This window comes from Pelmatolapia mariae, linkage group LG23, assembly GCF_036321145.2.
Source record: "Pelmatolapia mariae isolate MD_Pm_ZW linkage group LG23, Pm_UMD_F_2, whole genome shotgun sequence".
NCBI classification, from domain to species: domain Eukaryota; kingdom Metazoa; phylum Chordata; class Actinopteri; order Cichliformes; family Cichlidae; genus Pelmatolapia; species Pelmatolapia mariae.
In genome coordinates this window covers 13,112,507-13,136,166 of record NC_086246.1, presented here as the reverse complement: position 1 = coordinate 13,136,166, position 23,660 = coordinate 13,112,507, and the positions used below count along the sequence as shown (strand labels likewise).

The window sequence follows — 23,660 nt, the reverse complement described above, 5'->3', positions numbered from 1 at the left end:
GTGATAAGCAATAAAGATGATACACAGGCTTTACCTGGCAGATTAGCTCTCAGATTTTTATAGCTTACTTGGGAAAGCTTTATCCCTGTGAAGCCAGAACCAGGAAATTATACCAAAAAAGTCAGAGGGAGAAAAACAAAATGATACTGATGATGTCGAGATCACAGAAACTCAAGTATCTGACAGGACAGTAGCATGTTAACCCCGTAACCTGTAAGTGGAACAGTGTAAGTAATACTGCCAAATGAGTTCAAGCAGACGCCAACATAAAATGTAAGTGGCAGACTTTTGAACTTTATTCTCATTTTTGCAACACATTTATTTGTCATCATTATTCCAGTTATAATAAATGCATAACAACCGCTTCAGAACATGTTACTTGGACATATTTTGGACAAGAGAAACAGTGTGGCTGCCGCCTCGTTTTTTCCCCTCCTCATTTATATACAAAGAGAAATATTTTGCACTAGATTAATCCTAACATTACCCACTCATTTGGGAGGGACAATCATGCAGCAGAGCATCAATTCACCAAAAGATCGGAATATTGCTGAAAGAGGCTTTAGTGGGATATGATGAGAGTCGAAAAGATAATAAAAAAAGTTTGGCAATTCTCAAGCTGTCACAGTTTAGGCTAAAAGCGATGAAACACACACACGCACACACACTCTCACACCTTCTCACACACAACAACAATATTATTTTCAAAAATAAAAAGTGCAAAAGGCAAATTCTCCACTTGGGATGATTTAAGAATTCAATGATGGCTAAAGAAAACCTTTTTCTAAACCCACATCCAGTTTTGCAGATTCATAAATCATACTGTACAGAAGTTCTTCAAAGTGCAAATATTCTGAATTGGCATAATCTGGTATATACACTTCTTTTTTCTTAATGACAAAAATAATAATTAAACAAACAAACAAACAAAAAAGTTTCTTTTTCTTTGTCCAGTCAGGCTCCATATTCAAGACGCAACAGCGTATCCCCAGACTTCATCGCCGTCATCGCACTCACTGGAAGTCACAACGTCAGGTAACATTGATTTATTAAAAAAGGAAAAAAAAAAAAAAAAAAAAGAGTAACATCACTGAAAGCTTCTCACGCCATAAAAAGAAAGAGGAAGAAATCCTAAATGTAATCAGAAAAGCTGAAACCTCAGAGAGATCCGTGTGTTGGCTTTTGTCCGAGTCATGCAGGTCATGCAGAACCAGCTTGTCCAATAACAGCCATTTCACTCCCTGATGTCACAACTGGATCTCAGTCTCTGATGATTAAACTACTCAACTACGTCTACTTCATTATCACAGGACCTTACAGCCACAATAATCGTAGGTCGTTACAATTGAGTAAATTGCATAAGACTCGTGTATTTCAAGGAGTTTCTCCTCGAGCCTGGCATGTCGCTGCCCTCTATGTAAAAATGCTTATTATCGTTTTAAACTTCAACAGCACCGAAGCAGGAGATGCATACGAGGCCCGCTTTAGGGTCACTTTCTACTGATCTGACCGTAGCAGCCTGAAAACAACCTTTTCCCACCGAGCTCTCGCTGGTTAGTGCCTCTGTAGAAAACAGACACTGTTTTGAAGATGAAAAGGCAGCGTTTCACAGCCGAACGAGACGAGGTGAACTTGTGCTGTGAAATAGTAAGGGTTGGGGTTTTTTTGTTATGTTTTTGTTTAACCCCCAAAAAAAAAAAAAAAAATGTAATGAAAGCTTTTCATTTTTCTTTGATTCAAAAATGTTACAAAAAAAAAAAAAAGGCTGAGTAATGATTGTTATTGGAGGGAAAGGAGATTTTTTTAAAAATCAATTCAGGAAATCTGCTGGTGCAAATGTTTCCATCGTTTCTAAGGGAAAGTCGCTGCAATGAAAAACAAGACAAACAAGAAGCTTTTATTCGAGTAATATCAGATGCACCGATATCAGCAGGTAACCGTATCGGCTGATATTGGCTTTACTGACTGATACCAGGAATATCAGCAGATATTTAGTCGGTCACATGACTCAACCATAGAAAACTTCAAAGTTTTTTTGTTTTTGTTTTTTTAAACAGGGAAGCTCTGTTTATGACACAGAACACAGAGGGAAACAGTAAAAGTAAAAACAGCATCAGTATGACTCGTCAATTTATTTTTTTTAAAAAACCACTTTTTTTTTGCATTTTAAATTTGCTTTTGTTCTCATTCCTTTCCCCCCTTCACTGTTTTATAGCTGAATTATTTAGGTTTTCATACTGTAATTAATTGGTGGATAATGCATAAATATTGGTGGCTGTCATTCCCGATATCAGTCAATAGAGCCAATATTAGCCAATGCTAAGTTTCTGCCAGCACATCTGTTATTCGATATCGTTTTAATAAAAGCTTCTGGTTTGTCATTAAAGGTTTCAAGCTCTTCATCACACATGCAATGTGACATCATCAATAAATATTTGCCAGTGACTGATATCAGTCCAGAGTGCCGTTATTGCTGATGCTAATTTTTGGCACCTGTATTATCTTAAATTATTATAATAGAAGATTCCAGTTTGTAATTTCAAACACCTTCCATTGGCTCAGAGCTCCAACTTAACTGACTGAAAAAAAGGGAAAAAAGTTATATTATTTATTATATTCTGAGCCAATTCTAGCTAAGCAGAGCTTCGGTGTTCGGTTCTGAGTGCCCTTATAATGGAAACTGTTGCATAAATTTGATTTAAAGAAAATCTGAGATGGCGAAAAAGGACTGGCGCTGTCAAACTGCTACATCAGCATTAAATTAAGACTTGATTATAACACCCTAAGCTTAAATAATATGGAATGGCAAAACTAGTGCTTAGTTCAAGCTCAAGAGAAGTACATGAAAAAATCATCAGGGAATTTTTAAACACACCGCTAGTATTATTTTAATGTTTTTGTTAAATAATTAATGTATTTCACGCTACTTTTAACTACATTATTTTAACATTAATGTGCCATGCATTCTATTCATTTTATAATAAAACCATATAAAGTAAACAGTGGTGTGTTTTAAAATTCCATGAGTAACTAAAAAGTCTGTCAGTTTGAATCCTTAATTCCTGTTTGTTTCAAGTGAGACAAACAAGGCAGTGTTGGAGGGGAAATCTGAATATCACAGTCTCATAATGGGTTTTCACCTCCTACACATTTTCTATTTTAAAATTCCAAATGTTACTTTATAGTCATGAAGGTTTTGTGATTCAGCTTTAAGCTGTTAACACTGCTGTCACCGCATGGCATCACATAAGCTAGCTTAGAACTGCCAAAGCTATTTTTATGTACATCCTACATTGTTTTGTTGTGCTTTGTGAATAAATGTTAACTCTTAAATTCGCCTCAGGCCAGGTTTGTGTGACACATGAGCTGGTCTGGTGTTTCCGTCACATGATCCAAGAGAAGACAGTGTGAAAAGCTTTGAATCAAAGGAAAATGAAGTGGGGGGGGCAAAAAGGGCCAGGGATGAGACGTGATCATCAAAGTCGGATTTTTCAGCTCAGCTCTGAAGCAGCTGCTTCAGAGTGAGCCGTGTTTTACTTTTAATAAAACTGGTAACTCTTTCTCCCTACATCTTTTCCTCCATTCCTTCCCCATCTCCTCTCTTCACTGCAAGGCTCTTTAGTCAGGTCATTCAAGGGGGAGGGAAGGATGTTCACATTGGAATGGAGCGGTGACGGCACGGAGAACCTGGAGGGAATGAATTCCAGTCATTAGGGGCGAACAGTGACAGTTATTTAACATGAGAACATATCTGATCTGCAACTTCCTGTCTGTAAGTGCATCAGTACCACCTTTAAACTGCACATCTGTCCTGATGACCTTTATCTGGACACCATGTTTCTCCCACACTGTACAAACTGGCACTGTCCACTGTCAGGTGGACACTGTAAACATTTCTACACTAAAAGTGAGCCGTGAAGCTTCACGACCTTGAACAAAGAACCTCAGGGCTCGTGTGACTATGACTTCCGCTGACTAAACTGTGACACTTCCAAAGATAAGAGATGCTGTGACGTTGGCTGTAGACTTCAGCACATGGTGTAAAATGATCACTGAAACTCACTGTGGCGTGGTGCAGTATCTCTGTACTGGTCCCGTGTAGAGCCTGTGCTTTACTCCGAGTTGTCTACACGCTGCAGCTGTTTAGGCGGTGCCAAAAATATGTGGACCAACCAGTTTGTGCGCTACTCTTACTTGTGTTGTTGTTGGCCCTTGAACCAGCCACAGAGCAGACAGAGGTTCTAACATAACTGGCTGAAGTGAACCCAGGAACACACAGAAGTGTCCACTGTTCAGCACGCTTTTCAATCTATCAGCAGGAGCTGCGTGCTGCTGGGTTTTTGGAGAATGGTGGGTTTTTCTGTTTTTAAATGACAATCATCTGTAATTACATCATGAAAGGATTACCATGAATGGGGCTCTGTCTAATTTTAGAACTGACAAAGATCACCTGAGCTGAAGATAATAGCTATGTGCCGCTTTAAGCTGCGTTTAACTTGGAAAGCAACTCTCCTGTCTCGTTCTCTTCCAGGTACAGATCCTCTGTACGGGTGCAGCTGCTCACGAGGCTTTAATTCTGCAAAGTGGCCAATCAGCAGCAGCGAGGTGCTGAGGCACATGTCACGAGTCTTGGCTGGGTTATTCGTTCACTCAGTTCCCACAGCTCACAGCCACAGGGGAAAAAAACTCGGCATATAGGTCGACCAACAGTTCCGCCGACACGCCGTGTCTTTACCACAGCCACCTGTCAGCTCTGCGCCTACCACATTCACGAACGAGACCCTGAAAGACTCTAGTCCTGACTTCATCTCATCAAACCTCCCCAGTTTAAGCTGGAGCTGTAGAAAACAAATGCATACTTCACAAACTGAAAAACTCTGATCCAGTTGAACAGAGCCAGCTCAATACAAAGATTTTGATACCTTTAGTAGAGGAAGAAGAGGCGTGTTCTATGAGACGTGGCCATGTTCTCTGACATGTTGCGAACTTTTAGGTAGTTCACAAAACCTCTGAAGAACAGCAGGAGACCTGTGGGAGAGAGAATCATGAAGTCACTCTGACACGGAGGCTTTTTGGCTTTTAGGGATGATTACTGACTGCAGCGCACTCACCGAGCAGCAGGAAGATCCACCACAGCCAGTACTGACCGTTGAAGTAGCCAGTGAAGTAGTCTGAGAACTGGACACACACAGGAAGAGAGAGTTTGGCTTTAGTGTTATCAGAAGGAAACAATTGCTGTGTCTAATTTGCTCTTTATACAAAGTGACGCTCTCTCATAAAGTCCATTAAAAAAATACAAATCCCACATCCATGAAGCCTGACCAGCAGTCATGTGCTCTCACTCTATAGATAAATAAACAGTTATATGAGGACTGGGGATGGTATGAAATCGGCTTACTTTGACTAGTTTAAATGAAAATATTGCTAAACGTGTTGTGTGGAAAAGGACAGCTGTGTATAAACAGGGCAATCTCTGGAAACAAAAATATCACATTTAAAAAAAAAAAAAAGTCAAACCTCAAGGTCACCCTAACACACACACACACACACACACACACACACACACACACACACACGGGTAACAGCATGAGTGTGCAGACATTAACACAGGATGCAGTTAGCATTGTTTTTAAGCGTGTTTAATGTCCCCCTGTGAGTTCTTCCGCAGCAGCAGCTGCAGCTCTATCAGACGCCCGAATCAGACTCGCTCTCGATATCTCAACCTACAACAATGAGACAGGAAGCACGGGCGTCACAGGTCCTGAGCTTACTCTGAACAGCTCTCAGGGCTCTGCTGGCCTCTTGGCCACGTCATTCCTGGGGGAGGTTTTTTAATCCCAGTGAGACTTTTGACCTTCACAAATGAAAAGATATAATAATGACACTCTGCAAACTTCAAAGAAGCACATGTGCAAAGGAAATGAAACATCACAAATACCGCCTCCAACTTGAGAGCTTTACAGCTGCAGCTCCCAACTGATATAATAATGCTCCTTCTACTGCGAGCATTAGTCTAATGTGGCCTGTAGACCACATTAGTCTTTGTCAACCCAACTGATGAAACTTCCAAACAACAAAGAATATTACAGATTTATGTCAAACTTTCGCGTTTCAAAGCCAGTACACCAGAATGACTGAGGATGTAGATCAGCAGGTCGTCTGCTCAGTAGCACGAGCTGATTGTTTGCCAGAGGCTGGTAATGGTATGAACACTGTATGAGCCTCTGCAGTGGTGGTAGTAGTAGTAGTAGTAGTAGTTGTGCACAGAGGAGCAGAGTGTATGACATTGCCATTTTCCCCCCGTTACCTACTAACCCTGTGTTTAACATCAAAGGGCTATGAACTCTGGGTAACTCCCTTAGACAAACTATGCAGGAATGCTGATTTGGAGAGCGTGCGTAAAGGACTCAGAGTGTCTGATAGAGAAACCTCATTTAGTTCACGGCTTGGCAGCAGTACGGTCCAAAGCCCTCAAGGTCAAAGTCTTTGGGTCTACGACACTGAGACTCGTCCCCAAAAAGCTAATCCTGTAGCACTGCTCAGAGGTTCATGTGATGTAGCTGTAGGAGAATAATATTCAAACGTTCAGTAATGGCTCCATTCTCATTCACTTAGATATAAGTTTAAAAAACAAACAAACTGCACAGATTCCTTCCAAGATTGCTGCTGAGTTGCCCAACTTTTTGTTAAACCCTGATCCTTGTGTGTAACACTGACCTCCATCGTTAAAACACAACAAACAAACAGTGGAAACACATACCCTCACAATGAGAATCCACTTGATGAGGGAAAGGCCGAAGCCGCAGATGGCCCCGTAGCGCCCCGCAATGGTGTTGGTCAGACAGAACGACAGGCAGAACCCGATCCAGTTGAACAGGAAGGCCACTGAAGGAACATCAGGAAGACTCGTTTTTATTTGGGCATCTAAGTGACTTTTATTTTGAAATCAGCAGTGGATTTTTTTTCTCCTGAAATAGAAATATGTTAAAAATCTAAAAGTAAAACAGTCTCAGTGGATTTGAGCGTCTCTCTAAATGTTTATCCACTGAATTATCAGTGAGACTCGAGGGTTAATTCATCTGTTATCAGCGAGTCACGTGCTGTTTTACGAGCGTGTCGCAATCTGGGCAAAGCAAACAGCGCTGCTGCCAGCTCTCTTTACTTTGCACATAAATAAGCAAACAAAAGAAAACACGAGACTCACTAAAAAAGGCCAACATGAAGATCCCGTCGTTACCCACTCGGAGCTGATCGGCGTCACTGAAGTCGTCTCTGGGAGGGAAGTCATCATCCTTACACGGACACACACAGACACACAAATGTTATATTATTTTAAAAGTCACAATGTATTTTGGAATTAGTAAGTCACCTTAACAATAACCTTTAAAGTGCTGATATAATGTGCTCAGAGCATAAATTCAAGTTAACTGAAATGCAGTTTTACTTGTTCTGAATAGGAAGACTCAGAGCTGGTAAAAATAAAGCCTTTCAGCATTTATTTTGGTCCCGAGTGTCACAAGCGTGGGGTAGTCAAGACAAACATTTTCTGGTATGCTTTGAGGTGAACCACACCCAGACCAAAGACCAGTAACCACAAGAATGTTTCAGTGGAAGGACTTTAACCCAGGAATAATAAGAGGGGATTTAAGAGGGGCGACCGTACGTGAGCAGGGCTCCTTACCCGTGGCATCACCTCCACTGCTGAGGCAGCCATGGCAGCTGCTTTGGCCTTCTCTGCTTCATCATATGTGGGCAATGAGGTGGCAACGCTGTAGGGTGGAGGCACAGGGAAGTCACCTCGGAAACTAGTCTCTGTTGAAAGAGAGGAGGAAAAGAGTAAGAAAAGGACAGAAAGCACGCAGGATCAAAGCGGAGCTGTGCACTTCCTATAACTCTCTGAGACTGTCCTGGAAACTAAAGTGACTCAAAGCTACAAACACTCCAAACAGTCACCACAGAGCTGCCATCAGACCAAACTCTGTGTGCAATTAAAGTCAAATTAGTACCAGGTGCTGCTGCAGCAGTTGCTCCCAAGTCGATGGAAGCATACGGAGGTGGTGCCGTGTCCACTGCCTCCCCCTGAGTCCTCACGCCCGACACCTCCCCTGCCGCGGGGGCCGGGGTCGGGCTCACCTGAGTCTGGCTCTGGTCCTGGCTGGATGTGCCGGGCTGGGCTGTGGCAGAAGTGCACGGCTGTGGCTCGCTGGCGCCGGCCTCCGAAGAGTCGTCCTCATTGTGCAACTGAATATAACAAGAAGCAGATCATCAGCCAAAACCAATGCTGCTGCTCGAGGGGAATGCACACATGCACACACTCTCGTCCTACATCTCTGAAAGACTTGAGAAGAAAGCACCAGAGTGTTGGCAGTTTCAAAGTCTGAAAACTCCAATTCCTCTGACTGCATGAAAACAGCTGCCACTCGACTGAAATAACAAACCAGAAAGCAAAAGATTTCAATATTAAAGAGTTGGACATTTGTAGTGCTTGCTGTTATAAGCAGCAGCAGCATTATGTAATAAAATAAGCTTTACACAATCTGTTTTTATTTCTCAGCACCAACTGTGGCTGAAGCAGCACTCTGATATATATATATATTTTTTAATGTCTTCACATATATATCTATATATTCAGGCTGAATGAGTAGGTTGACGTGGACGTATTTACAGCAGATGATTATTTTTCCTCCATGAAGCTTCTACATACTGTTGGTAATTTTATCTTTGCTCTTGAAGTTCAAAAAGAAACTGGAGATGGCCGTCTTAACCCGGTTTAGTTTCAACCATGAGTAACAATTATGAGACATTTTACTGAACAGTCTGAATCCTGTTGATTAAAACCTATTCTTGCTTTAATTTGTCTTTAATGCTGGTCAGTATTTAGAGATCTCAGATTATTAGCTGACCTCCGTACTGTGGTTCCCAAACTCTGGTTTCGCTCTCAAAGGGAGGCCCAAAGTTGGGAAGCTATGGCCAGTCTAAACAAAAAGCACACACCAATAGCAATGTATAGACAAGTTTGTTGTTGTATCAGTCAGGTAAACATAAACAAACAATCTGAACATGTATGTTTCAGTCTCATTTTGAGTGCTTTAGGTTGTTTTCAAATATAAGCGTCTGACAGAAGAAGTTGTCAGAGTAACACCAGAGTACTTGCAGAAAAATCAAATAAGCTCAGCGAGCTGTGAAACAGCAGGGGTAAACAAAGTGTAAAAAGGACATGTTTTTTGGATTCTGTCTCACTAATAAAGGTGAGGTGGTATGGACTATTTGCTGGAAAGTTGTGGCTAAAGGGGGCAACACTTCAAAGTGGATTTTTTTACTTTTTGGTGACCTCAAAAAAGCAGCAAATGCCAGTCCTCCAGAGAAAATATATGGAGTTAGGATGTTAAATCTGTGCATAGCTACTAGTTTTCTAACTAAAATGAAAATTTAGAGTAATCAACTAGTGTAAAAGTAAGAAAACACCCAGAGTGTGTGGCTAACATTAGCTCTGATAGCAGTACAAATTTAATGTTGGGCAAATGTGAGTTAGTTCTGACGCTGCATACATACAAACAATCCAAAAACAGCTACACTATGCTAACTGTATGTTCCATCTTGCTTACCACTTCACATTTATGTCTGTTAGCACTGGAGAGCATTGCCAGGGCTCCCACACCACTGCTTCGGAACATGATGGGTGCTGACATTAATAATTAGTTATGCCTTTAGCCCTTTCAAAAACACAGATAAAGTTAAATACTGTATTACCCCAGTGAAATGTGATTACCACTATATAGGAGACTTTCTTAGTAGTGGCAGGTTCCATTATTCCTGCTTAGTTCTAATTCCTTAGCTAAGCATTACAGATTAATCCTTGGTCTTTACCCTTTGGCATCTGTCAGAGCTGTACTCAATGAAAGCTAACACAAACTGAACCCTAAAGAAATGAACTGCTACAGTATGTAGAGGCTTAAGAAATGTTCAATTACAGTGATATCCTAGCCTGCATGTAAGGAGGAGTAAAATGAGTAAGAGCAGTACCATTTGCCCTAAACAGAATGTTTGACACAGCAAGCACAGATACATAAAGCCACATCAATATGTCAACAGAGGAAGGTCTCTGGAAAAGTGATCTACATGTAATAAGTTAATGACAGACCATGCGACATCTGAGAGGGTCATCTACAAGCCTAAGCAGATTTTTTTTTGTCAGGTCTTAGAGCCAAACACCTTCTGAAATTACAGATGATGGTTACAGTATAACCGAGAGGGAATCACCTCCGCCCCTCTCTTCCAAAAAGGCATCCATGAGAAAGTTCAATCTAGTCAGCTCCTGGCCAAAGGCATAAGATTGTAGTTTTATAATTAACTAAACTACATGTGACTTTAAGGACAGTGCTACGTGACCCAGGATTAGCAGGAGAAACTGACAGACTCATTGTGCGTCAGGATGCTGATAACCCAAAGAATAACAAAAGCTGTCTCAAGGTGGTTAAGCAAGTTTAGCTTGTTTAAAGTCTAAGAACAAATTCCCTAAGAGCACAGTAAAGTGCCTGTAATCAAAGAGGCACAACCACAGGAAAAAAACTGATCTAAGTTGAGATGACAACTGTCACAATAATCCTCAGTTCTTGATTTTCATCATCAATATAATTATTGTAATAGCAATAGTTTGGGTGGATCACTATACCGCTGTTCTACAGGACCGTGTTTATATTAAAAACATCAGAGCAATCGAAGGGTCCTATATATTTGCACTGGTCACTTTGCACATCAGTGGTGACGTCAGCACAGTTCTGTATCTTTAATACCAGCAATGATATAAGAGAAGTGAAAACCAAGAAGTGAAGAAATTGCAAGCTTTCTTTTTAAAGATTTTCCTCAGAAAGACAAACTTGCAACATTTCTCTGTATATGCTTCTGTACTGACAGTTCATTTAAATGGTGGTAAAAATCACCACAATGGTCAACTCGTGTCTTCAACCTGCAAATAAACTCAAGAAGCACATCACCCGCCTGAAACGACACCATGCACCAGCGGATTTAATGACAGTTTTGTTGTATGGTGCCATTCACTAGGGTGTGAGCCCAAAACTCCCATGGCCCACTAATGTTTGGGTCCAATCCCCTTGTTGAACCTTCATAATGTGTAAATGGAACTGCAATTTGCCAAAAGTCAGTTGGAACCTCATTTGTCACATGCGAATATTAGGTGGGACATCCATGTAAAAAACCAAGAAAAGAAAAACCCAAACACAAATCTAGAATACTGTGTGCTGTCTTTTCAACAACTTAAATTGAACTCAACATACAAAAGTATGATGTTGAAGACTAAGCTTACAAAAAGTAAAATTATTGATGAGATTATGATCTGTGTGATTGACACAATCTTGAATTTAATTTTAAATAATCACAATCGTCAGTAAACAGTTACAGAAATACCTTTAGTTGGGTGAATTGGTATGCTGTTCTGCTGACTTGTGTTGATCTAATAGGCAGTACAAAACGCTTTGAGCCAGATACATTCACCAAGTTTAGAGTTAGCAAGAGCAGATTGATTTGATGTCACTGCAAAGCTTGAGGCAGTTTGGGTTTGACATTCAGCTTCATTACATGTCAGATTTATCAATTGGAAATATTGACTAAGCATGTGCCAATATCAGATTTTTACTTTAGGATTGTAAAGGTTTAAAAAAAAAATTAAAAAAAAAAAAAAAAACCAGCATGTCATGATTTTCACTTCATGATTATTGTACTGGAAAAAAAATCCACAAAATGATTGCTTTATATGTAAAAAGTTGGAAGAAAAAAAAGGCGGCAAACTTTAGTTGCCTTGTGACGCTTGAAGCTATGCAAGTTTTCATTTGAAACTCATTTTGACTCTGCGTCAGCAGGACTGCATTCCACAATTCTGATAATCTGCTTAAAATGATGTTTTTGAAAGGTGAATCTACCATTTGAAACCTTTTCCATGAAGTAATGGTGGTTTTCGAACAGTGGTAAAACACCGCGACAAACAGGGGAAACACCCTTTGTGATAAGTAATGATATCACGCAAGTTGAAAAGCCAGAGGTGACTAACAAACCTAAATAGCTTCTTTAAGAAGCACAGTCACAGTGAAATCTGTTGGTTTACCACACCGATAGACTTCTGAAAAACTAAGATCTTGGCCGTCCCAACCGACTTTTGAACCTCCACCAGCGCTGGGTCAGCATACAAGGCAGGGAAGTGAATGAGCGGCCGACGACTGGCTCAGAATCAAGGACAAAGCATAACTGCACCCCCACGCATGCACAGGGGATTACATAAGATCTTAACAACATAGCCACAAGCCTCCTCATGTGTCCAAATACACCCGAACCTCACAGCAGCAGTGCCCCATACCTGTAGTATTATTTAGAAAGGAAACAGAGCAAGAGATGACAGTGTAGGCATACTGTGATGAACACTGGGTTTTTTATTAGTATATTTTTTGTTTGTTTTCACAAACCACAATATCAGATAACTCATCTGTTTGGCCATATCCAAGCCATCCTTGAGAATCCACTGTATTGTGCAAGAGTTTAAAAAAAAAAAAAAAACGGAACTTGGTGTGAATCGCTGCTTTGTTCAGGGCTGAAAAGTTAAAAAGGACATTGCTGATTTGCCTTGGCTCATACCGAATGCTGTGGGATTATCAGCCATAATACCAGAACACAAGGCACAAAGCATACTTTATCTCCCAAGGTTCATAGCTGACTCCAAAGTTCTACCAACGCTGCTGTTACAATACATTAACAGAAGGAACAAACTCCACATGCTTAGGCCAGTTCAACCAAAGAAGCCATACTCTGATCCTGGCATCCATTAATGTCTTTGACTAACAGTAGTAGCATTAGTTTTTCCCTGCATTACTATAGAATTTTATGATTCTGCGAAGACATAATATAAGTCATATTTCTAAAAAATTAGTTCGTTAACACTTATTTGTCACCGTCATTCCTTTCTCTTGATTCGTACCAGCCCTTTAAGCTGCGGTTTAAGCCGGAAATTCAGCTTAAAAAATACAACCAGAGGGAAAAAAGGCCCTCTTACCACATTTAATATGAGCCAGCTACTAAATCCCTATGCTAACCACTTAACTTACAGCTAAGCTTCTCAGAATTTATGCTGCCAAAAACCGTGTAACTACACCTCTGTTTTAATGTTCACATGTAACTACAAGTTAGAGAGTGTATTTTATGTGTGTAACGCTGTTAAAAGCATTTTCACTTAAACGGCCTTCGTGACTACTCTTGGCTGGCCAGCTAACGCTGGCCACGGAAGTGGCTAATCAAAGGCTGGGTACCATAGCAAAACTAATTTAGGGGAAAAACACAACACTTGTGAAAGTTTGCTTTTTTACGGCTTTTTTTTTTGTCCTACATAACGTATTTTAAATAGTCAATACAAACAATAAGCATTAATTTTTTTGGCAAGGGCCTGGTGCCTGTGACGGGTGGCAGGCCGAGCTATCAAACGGTGTTTTGATCACTCACCACTTGGTATCGGCTCGCTGGGTCCATCTTCGACAAGGTTCAGCTGGCTAAACGAGCCAGCCGGTGAGAACTATCAAAAAAATAAGACTTGGGTTTACTCCGATGTGTGAGTCACGGACAAGAGATGTTGATTCCAGAAACAACGCTGAAGAACCGGATTCTGAGCGATGAAAGAAATGGCTACAACCTACAATGCATTCACAGAAAAACACCGTTCTGTGTAAAAACCTTAACCCACTTTCAAGCTAGTCTAAAGATGTCACACTTCCGGTTAAATATTTCAAAATAAAATGTATATAATCGGTATTGCGCATTAATGTTATTATTACTATTATCGCTGTTGTATTCATCAATGCATATATGATCTTCTACTTATCTAATTTACCTTACGTTTACACCTAAGCTTTAGAGTTATTATTATTATTATTATTATTATTATTATTGATAACAACCATATATTAGCATTATATTTTCATTGTAAGTATAAAAAAGGTATAATTAATATAATATTAATATCTAATGCACTTGGTTTCTATCCGCTCTTGCTTTCAGCTGAATTGTTAGGTAGTTAATCTATTAGAAATTCCTGTGAATGTGATGTGTTACTGTCTTTTAATATTATTCAGTTCATAACGTTTTACAGTTTTTCTCGATTGGTTTGGCTCATTTCTTGAAACCGAGATGACATTCTCAAAACCATAAGGTCATTTGGCCAAACAGTCTTACAGTGCTGCCCAACATTATAGCTCACTAGCAAAATCAAATATCTTTCCCCAAACTCTTCGTCCATGCTTCAAAAGCAGATTCCTTTCCCATATAAAAGGTCAGTACAGTCAAAATAGCACAGATCCTTCTCAATTGCCTTGGCACATGTGCATTCATTTAGTGCTTATGTCAGAATAACCTGGATGGTTTAGCACAACACCATGGATCCCCTGCAAAAGCTCATATCTCTCCCAAAAGAGTTTATCCATGTGTCAAAACTAAATATCCTTCCCATATAAATAGTCAATGCCCCCAAAATGCATTATACCTTTGGCATTGTTTAAGCACTGCAAGTCAAAATGCTTAGACGTTTTGTCACTGAGGCACAGGTCTAGCAACAGAATACCACTATGAATAAAACCAAAAGATTTTACAGTAAAATCAGCCTCCAATACACCACTCATACTCAAGGAAACTGTAAACATTACGTACAAAGAAATGTTAACATTAGAGAACATACTGTGAAAAGAAAACATATACAGGATTCTGTAAATGTGAACAGTTATAAACACAAACAAAAAACAAAAAAACCCCAAAAAAACTCTAGCCTACCATACTGTAAATAAAGTTTCAGAACTATAGTACAGTAATATTTTCAGTGGTCGCCATTGTCACCCTCTCTTTCCTGGCCACCATCCTCATCCTCCTGGCCATCGACGCGCTGCTCTCTGTCAGGCCATAAATTCTCATCCACATCGCAACGGATATTTTCTCGTGCGATGCAGCGAGGGAAGAAACGGCGTGAATGTCTCAACCATCCCATACATTGATCCCCTGTGATGTCCTCACATGCAGCATCCATTGCATGCAGCAGGGCCCTCTGGTCTTGAGCCTGATGCTCATACACCCTCCACCTCCAAGCTGAAAAAAACTCCTCAATTGGATTTAGGAAAGGAGAGTAAGGTGGAAGAAACTCCATTAGCATCCGGGGATGGGTGGTGAACCAGGTTCTGATGCGTGGGCCGCGGTGGAAGTTCACATTATCCCACACAATGACATAATGTGGTAGCTGAGGTCCTTCTACACCTCTCTCAATTTCTGGGATCAGATCAGTATAAAGGTGGTCCAAAAAATTGAGGAGCTTTTGTGTATTGTAGGGTCCTAAACTGGGAATGTGTGTGGCCACACCTCTTTCTGATATAGCGGCACACATTGTTATATTTGCTCCTCGCTGGCCTGGGACATCCACAGTGGCTCGGTGGCCAATGATGTTACGGCCACGCCTTCGACCTTTGGCCAGGTTGAAGCCAGCTTCATCAATGAACACTAGGATGTGAGGGGTTTCGTTGCCTTCTAATGCCATTATTCTCTACAATAGAATAGACATAAATCTAATCAGTCAAGTAGAGACAGATACTGCAGGGAGGATCTAAAGTACTGTACAAACAGGGAGTGGAAAACTGAAGACAATTTCTAGGCAAAATGCTCTAGTCACACAAAGCTGGATTCTGAAGGTGAAAAGGATAACGCAAAACAAAAAAACAGTGGTAACCATGTCTTACTGTAATAGTGTTACAATGATAGACAACCAGTAGTTGACTTACATGCACATACTGGTACCGCAGCCCTTTCACTCTGTCAGAGTTTCTCTCAAATGGTACCCTGTAAATCTGTTTCATGGTCATCTGATGTTTCTTCAATACCCGGTCTATTGTGGAGATGCTGATAGAGTTTATATTTTGGAACATTACATTGTCTAGCAGGATTGCATTACGAATCTGTCTCAGTGTGATGGCATTATTTGCAATGACCATGTTGCATATTTCTCGTTCTTGTTGTTCATTTAGAAGTTTTCTTCTGCCACCCACTTGAGGCTGTCGTCCAATCCTAGACATACAAGTCAAAGGTCAACACTGTAAATTTGTTACAAAATGAGTTACCAATGTAATTGTACTGCTGTCTTATGGTACTAGAAGTGTGATGCACTGCACAGTGACTGGAATACTATTCACAGTATTTTCTCCATTTTTTTGTCTTTGTCATTTTTATAGTATCATATAACATCACATGACGATATTACAGTACTCTAGGCCTACACACACACCAACACTGAATAGTTCACTAGCATAGTTCTGTACCTGTTTTCCCTGCGAAAGGTTTGGATGATGGTGGAGACTGTAGACCGAGGCACATTAGGCTGCACTCGGCGACCTGCCTCTGCCATTGTGAGGCGATGGTTTATAACGTGGTCAATAAGGGTGGCCCGGATTTCATCTGGGACATCATGGTGCCTCCGTGCTCCTCGGCCTCTTCCCCCTATTCCTCCACGCATTCTCACTCCTCCTCTTCCTCTTCTTCTTCCTCCTCTTCCTCGAGCAGGAAGTTGCTGTTGTACTTGGCGAGGTGCTTCCATGTTCACACTGCAAATGAAACTGGCCCCGGGCCAAGCTCTGTCTATATACTTTTGGCAGCAGTCATGATCATAGACAACACCTGTCAGGTATCTGAACAACCTGTTTGATTGGTCATCTGAGATGTGCGAAACTGCTCCTTCGTTAGTTCTAATTACACCTGATTGATTGTCAAGTACTGTCATAACTTTATCAAATGTTCCAAGATATTCTTTCATGGTATTATATCTTTGACTAATTTTGACAGTTGAACAGACAATTGTGCATATGATGACTTACACAATGAAACCATGCTGATATGTTTTGGAGTGAGTGACCATTTCACTGAAAAATCAACTAATCAGTTTAGATCGGCAAGATCTATTTATTTGGAAAATGTGCTAAATGTGGGCTCATTGTGCTAACTGTAGCTACTTGTACATAATCATTTGAAAAGAAGCACAGAGTCACTTGAGACATGTACTAAAGCATTTGCAATTTGATTAAACCAATGAAAAATGACATTCTGTTGTGAACAATTGCAAGGTGGTTTGGAGATTTGTCCATGTTATTTTGAGAATGTCATCTCGGTTTCAGGAAATGAGCCAAACCAATCGAGAAAAACTGTAAGATGGCTGTTCTACTTTTACTTTCTCTGTACCATTTCAGACGCCCGTCAGCGCTCGCTAGACGCTTTATTTTGAAGGCGACTTCCTCTTGTTCCAATTGTCGTTCGACCAATTGACTCCTTCCTCGGTGGGTTGATCTCAGATTTCCAAGGATTGAGAAAGGGTGATGACGCAAATACAAAAATAAATAAATAAATTTGACGAGAGAAACCACTAGGTGGAGCCAAAGTCCTCTTATATCTCTGAACCACAACGACCCATTTCCATCCATAAAAAAGAATCTCACATGCCTCTGTTTATTAGAGAAGTATGGATTGCATTTTACAAAAACACAAGTCTCTGGCAGTGCTTTACATTTTACGTTTTTTCTTAAGTTAATGATTAAAGTTGTCAGCAGAACAGGGGCAAGGGGAAGATTTTGGCAGTAAGCCTATTGGCTTGGGTGAGATTCCCAACTCAGTGCCATAACTCACGTTGCAGTGCAGTGAAAACCTGGCCTTCGGTAGTGAGACGAATGCCTTGGAAGTGCTGAATCTGTGGAAATGAGCATTCCGAGCTTGACAAAACAATCGCAGCTCAAGGCCTACGTTCTCACACTATCAGCCATCGTCAATGACAATTTTAACACCATCCTGTTGCATGACTAAAAACAAGGTGAACATAAAATAAGACCGTTATTCATTTTCACCAAAAACCTTGGAAACTTTATTGCTGCAGCTTAAGAAGTGAGATCCCTCCTTGTTTAACACAAATAAGCAGGCCCTGAGCTATCAAGCACCCCTATCAATAATATAGATATCATCTCTGGTATTGGTATTGCATCGATACTGGAGCGATAGGAGCGATACTTTGTTTCAATCCTCTACGTTTAACACACTGAATTGTGTTAAATAAATTGTTGTTATTGGTGAGTCATCTCATCAATCATGACACACTGGTCTCACCTACATAGACTACATAAATATCGGTATTGGTATTGGCATTATTGACTCTGTACTTACTTGGTATTGGATCGATACCAAAATTTGCAGTACTGCAAAACACTATCAAACACACGCAGAGAGCAACCTCAGATAGATTTCACCCTCTTTGCTCCAGGTGGGAGTGCATTTAGACAGCTCACTGTCTAAAAGAAACATTCCACTATCCCCACCATCAAAAATCATGTTAAAATATATGTGTGTGGATATGAGCAGAGGGGAGGCGGGGTAAACTCTTTATCTCCATTCTCAAGTTTACTCCGTCATGTGGTCTCACCTCCCCGGCTAATCCTGGATCAGCATTGGATTGGATCAGTGCATAACAGGCTCTGGTTGATACCTCTATCAATGCAAGTGCTGGAGTTTCAAGGATAAAGCACAAACAGCTTCAGATACTGTTGTAGGGTGACTTAAAAGCAGTAGCTTGGTCTCTCGTAGAAGCCTAACAGACCAGAAAGCATCATTAAAACAGAGCACTGAGGACAATTTGAGTCCAAATGCTCTTTTGATGCATTGATAATAGATTTTTTTCCCCTCTCCAAACTGCTATACGTGCATTTTCCCTCCACACGTATCATTTTTTAACCAAAGTGACTGGCTCTGCTGCACTGAACTCCACATCACTACATCTGCCCTGATCTGTTGCATTAATACATCATTGCTGGATTTGCCAAAAAAAAAAAAGCAAAAAAAGGTTAAACAGAGCGAACAAAGAAGGCACGGGGAGGTATTGATGAAAGGCTCTTCTTGAATTAAATATTAATCCCATTCACTAAGAAGAGGGATTACTGTAGTACATGTATCAGTTAAGCGGCTCATGCTGAGAGAGAAAGGGGATGGAGGGAGTGGGAGAGGTTGGAGAAACTTGTGGAAAAGGGAAAAAAAGGGGGGGGGGGGGGTGTCGGGGTAGAAGCATCACAGAGGTTTGGGCCCCATGCAAGGCGATTAGCAGCGTTAAGGATTGAACTTGCAGCAGTGATGGATGAGTTCCTGTTTACACCTTTACTGCAGCAGCAGACCTGCATGAGAGCTAAAAACACTGGAATTCATTCGCCCAGCTCGCTGTTAGAACCCCACTTTTAGAGTCAATAACAGCCCTTCAGGACATCCATCACTGACACACACCCACACCTACCCACACACACACACCACCATCCCCACCGCCGCTGCACAGTTGGGATGTTGTTACTTGGCAACATCATTTCAAGGTAAATAGGTGCTATAAAAAGGTGTTATATAAAGAAACAGTGGGCGTCTCTGTCAGATACTGCAGCTTTTCAGCGTGGCAGACTCATTCTCATGCCCCTGAAAGCGTTGCTGTTTCACTGGAGGTGAGCGCTTTGTTAGATGCTGATGGAATCGTGCATTACAGGGGGAAGGCATCTGTTTAGTTTCACGAGGATACAAGTGGCAATTTAATTGCCAAGCTGCCGTGCATTTGGGGCTGAATTTGCATTTTATGTGTGGAGAAGTGGCAATACAGGAAGGTTTTAATATACTTCCAAATACGATGTATGCACTGTGAGAAGAATTGTTCATAATTCTTGAGCATATTTCATCTGAGGAACGCAATGAAAGTTATTTACAGGGTTGTGGGGTGTGTTTGTGTGGGAGGGAATCTAAAAGACGACTCAAACAACAATTTAAAATTGTGTTATCTAAACTTGCCAAGTAGGAGAGAAGATACATTCCTGTAGGTGTAAAACCACTGTTAAAGCCACAGCTAAAACTCCCGAGGTGCATTTAAGCAAGGACTCTCCATTAAACTTCTGTGTTTTAAAATGTGCAATAGGTTATTAATAAAATAGACATGACAGTGAACACAAAGAGATTCAGACAATTTGGTGGGCTACTTACTAAACTCAGAGGATAGAAACAAAGTATCAGTCCTATCGTGCTACTATCATTCCGATACCAATACCAACATTGGTATTGATACCATTTGGATTGATCTGCCCATCTTTAGGGCCCACCCAATCATAAATCTTCAATTTAACCAACAAACAAGAGAGAGTGATGTATTTCCTTGAAAATGTGATTCAAAAAACATGAACAACACAGGCTGTTGACTGTAACTTGCTAAGGCCAAATTATAGGCCTTAATTTGTTAAGACTGGTGTGTGACCCACCTGCACTTGTACATAAAGTTCAATACAAGAGGAGTAAATTTGGGTCACAGTAATGAGTAATATCACAAACTAACCACCTCTTATTACTAGACTGAATTCATTTTTATAGAAATAAATACATTTATATAAATATGTAACTGCAGATACTTGTAAGTAATTTCAGTGTGAATTTCTGTTAATACTGTAGCTCTTCTAGTATTGTGTGCAGTACCTTTGCACCGCTCCACATTTTGGCAATTCACTGCTCTGACATGTGGCGCTAACTTTGGTAAAAGTACTGAGAATAATGACAATACAGTTCTGGTTTTGATATAAAGCTTTTTTACCTGAATACTCAGAGAGCTGTATACAACTTCCCTCATTCACCCAAGCACTATTTTCTGCACCTAAGTTCCATCTGTCTAATAATCACACTCTGATGCTTATTAGGAGCAACTTGGGATTCAGTATCTTGGTATCCAGACTGGCCCAGGCAGGGGATGAACCACCAACCTTCGGATTAGTGGATGATCGGCTCTAGAAAGTGAGCCCAGGCTGGTATTTGACTTATTTGACTTACTTTAAAGGTATTGTAGGTAATGCTGTTCTGAAATTTCACCACCTGGGGGCAGTGTTTGACCAGAAATTTCTAGTATTTTTTGCCCATTCTGGTTGTAAGGCACAAAAGGCAGTGTTTGGCGTGAGAGCAGGGGGGATGACGGTGCAGTGGTTAGTGCTCTTGGCTCAGTGTTGCTTCACTGACTGAAAGTACTGAATTTCAACCTCCTAGTGGGCTGGCACCTGAGTTTGTAGAGAATTTTGACTGTAAGAAGCAGAAGAAAATGGTTCGATCTAAGAACTATGAAAAAAAACAAAAAAAACAGTTACAGTCACCCTGTTTTTTTCTTTTAGTGTCCCTCTTTTTTCTTGTACATGCTTCCTGCAGAGACATGTATTGTAAGTTAATTGAGGATAACAGGGAAGGACTGGCGACCTGTCCCCCTAAGCTCGATGACAGCTGAGAAGCCATTACTCCTACCTGGTATTTGCAGGAACTCACCAGTCTAAAAGAAACATTGTGCATTGCTTTGGTGCTGACTGTGGCAATGACCAACATTGTTTATTATTCTCTGCTTACTTCAGACAATGAATCGTAATTAACAATAATTCATACGCTTCCTGCTGTTGTGCCACATGTATAAACGCGCACAACTCTTTTGCTGTGGGAGATCCTCAGAGGAAAGACTCCTACAAACAGCTGTAAGCAAACAGCTCATCAGCTCCTCTTCTTTTGTCAAAACCACATTGCACACCCACATGTTTCTCTTTTAATAACATTTGAATACAGCTCTGTGTGTGTGTGTGTGTGTGTGTGTGTGTGTGTGTGTGTGTGTGTGTGTGTGTGTGTGTGTGTGTGTGTGTGTGTGTGTGCGTGCGCGCGCAAAGTACAAACTAGCCTGTATTATGTACACGCATTACAGTTTTTTCCTATTGAACCACTGATTCTCTGACTTCCATGTAATCCAACTTAATACCTTACTTACATACTGTATCACATTTATAATGTTTGCATCAGTAACCTAGTTACTGAAATGTGATTCTTACTCAGCAGTGTGGGAAAGTGAATTACATGATCAGAGCTTTAAAAACATACTCAGGTTATATGAGAGAGAGCCCCATGCAGAGAGTCCTCCAGCAGTGTGCCTGTAGTAGTCTCATCTCAGTATTGGTTGCTTACTGCAGTTTGAGCAACATTTTTAACAGTACAGGCTATGGGGTGCTCTGAAAGTAAATAACAGGTTTTGGAGACTAAATGAGAGGCAGTGGAAGAATACTGCCTCCCCCCCCCTCCCCCACTTCTTGGCACCCCTCTGGCTGCTGGTGCCCTGGGTGCTGTCTAGTTGGACTTTGCCAACTGGCCCTGCAAAAACTTGGACACAGCTTGATGCCGCTTCAGGCTGGAGCTCAGGTTTTAAAAATACAAAATCTTCCTTTTGGGAACAATGTATTTTTTTTTTTTGGGTCTAATACACTATATCTTTGTTTCTTTCAAGATCCAAAGGAATGTAAATATTTTATTTAAAATCATTTATTTAGAAGTTTCATAATGGCCAAGAACATTGTTGAGGCTTTGATAAGGGTGGACCGCAGTGACTGAAGCTCCTGTAGTGATTATCATTTATCAACAGGGCGCTTTAGTTGTTGAATACAGCAGCAAACTTATGTATGACCAGGGAATTTAGAACAAAGTAGACTGATTGTTGCATGGAGTCTGAAAGATGGTGACCTTTTAGTAGCTAAACATATATATATGTTTATATATAGATACATTTAAGCAGCATTTACACAGTAATAAGCTATTTACTGTAGGTATTTATTTATTTATTTGTTTATTCATTTAGAGATCAGAGTAATATTATAATATTAGAATGATAATATTTTAATTTTAGTAGAAATGTAATCAAAACTTTAACAGTATTATACTGTAAAATATACTGAAACTCTGCAAAATAGCTATTTAATGCTGGCTAATAAACACTGTAAAATGTTATAATGTAGCTTCACTTAAAAAACTGTAAACTCAACTAAAGTCACTGCAACCTCAATGGAAAAGTTATGCTAAGTTTTTTATTTTGAGTGTGCAGTACATACAAAGAATGTGAACCTTACAGTATGTTAGTTTTGCAAATTTTATATTAAATTTAGGCAATGTCACTATGAATAAGCTGACTGGACAGGTCCGCCTCCTGTCTCTTTTATTAGCGCCACCATGTCTAAACCATACATCATAGCAGGTCCAACTAACATCTTGTAAATCTTCCATTTCCATCACAAATCATCATGACTGATTTACATTTCAACTAAATTCAAAATCTAAATACAAAACAGCCGAGACAATGGACAAAACAATAATAAAGGAGGATATCAAGGTAAACACTAACAGCATTTGCATTTGACATGGCAGAAGAGTTCTTGAGACACTATTGATTGCAACAAATATCCATGTAATTAAGTAAACTTACACTACTGTAAATTCAGACAAAAACACTAGCATCATTTAGGTAAGGACACCGTAATTGACAGGAAACCTTGTACAGGGTGTACCCTTCCAGCTGAGATAGGCCCTGCAACCCTGAACTGGAAAGCATTTAGGAAAATGGATGGATGGAGGTTGTTTGTGTTTCTAGTGCAACAGACACATTTCTTCCAGTGTGCCTGTAGCTACATTGTTGCTTTTTCGCATGTTCAGCTCACCTGCTGTGCACTGACTGAAAGACCCTCATGCAAATGCTAGCCATTTACTTGACGTGCTATTGAACGCATCTCATTTTTCTCCATAAATAGTAC

General features: G+C 40.4%; 1 protein-coding gene across 1 annotated transcript; it reads right to left on the bottom strand.

The window, feature by feature from the left end:
- Positions 1–267: 267 nt before the first annotated feature.
- Positions 268–13,743, bottom strand: ndfip2 (Nedd4 family interacting protein 2). Its single transcript, XM_063466118.1, has 8 exons — positions 13,501–13,743; positions 8,007–8,241; positions 7,682–7,812; positions 7,205–7,292; positions 6,761–6,885; positions 5,112–5,178; positions 4,923–5,028; positions 268–3,687 (listed from the first exon to the last, which is right to left on the bottom strand). Exons 1-7 carry the CDS (start codon positions 13,525–13,527, stop codon positions 4,925–4,927), a joined length of 777 nt encoding a protein of 258 aa, XP_063322188.1. The 5' UTR covers positions 13,528–13,743; the 3' UTR covers positions 268–3,687; positions 4,923–4,924.
- Positions 13,744–23,660: the final 9,917 nt, after the last annotated feature.

Coding starts and splice junctions, on each gene's coding strand:
- ndfip2 (XM_063466118.1), bottom strand. CDS start 13,527: ATGGACCCAGCGAGCCGATACCAAGTG. Junction 7,293..7,681: donor CAGTGGAGGTGATGCCACGG/GTAAGGAGCCCT, acceptor TGTCCGTGTAAG/GATGATGACTTCCCTCCCAG. Junction 5,029..5,111: donor GTGGATCTTCCTGCTGCTCG/GTGAGTGCGCTG, acceptor TCTCTCCCACAG/GTCTCCTGCTGTTCTTCAGA.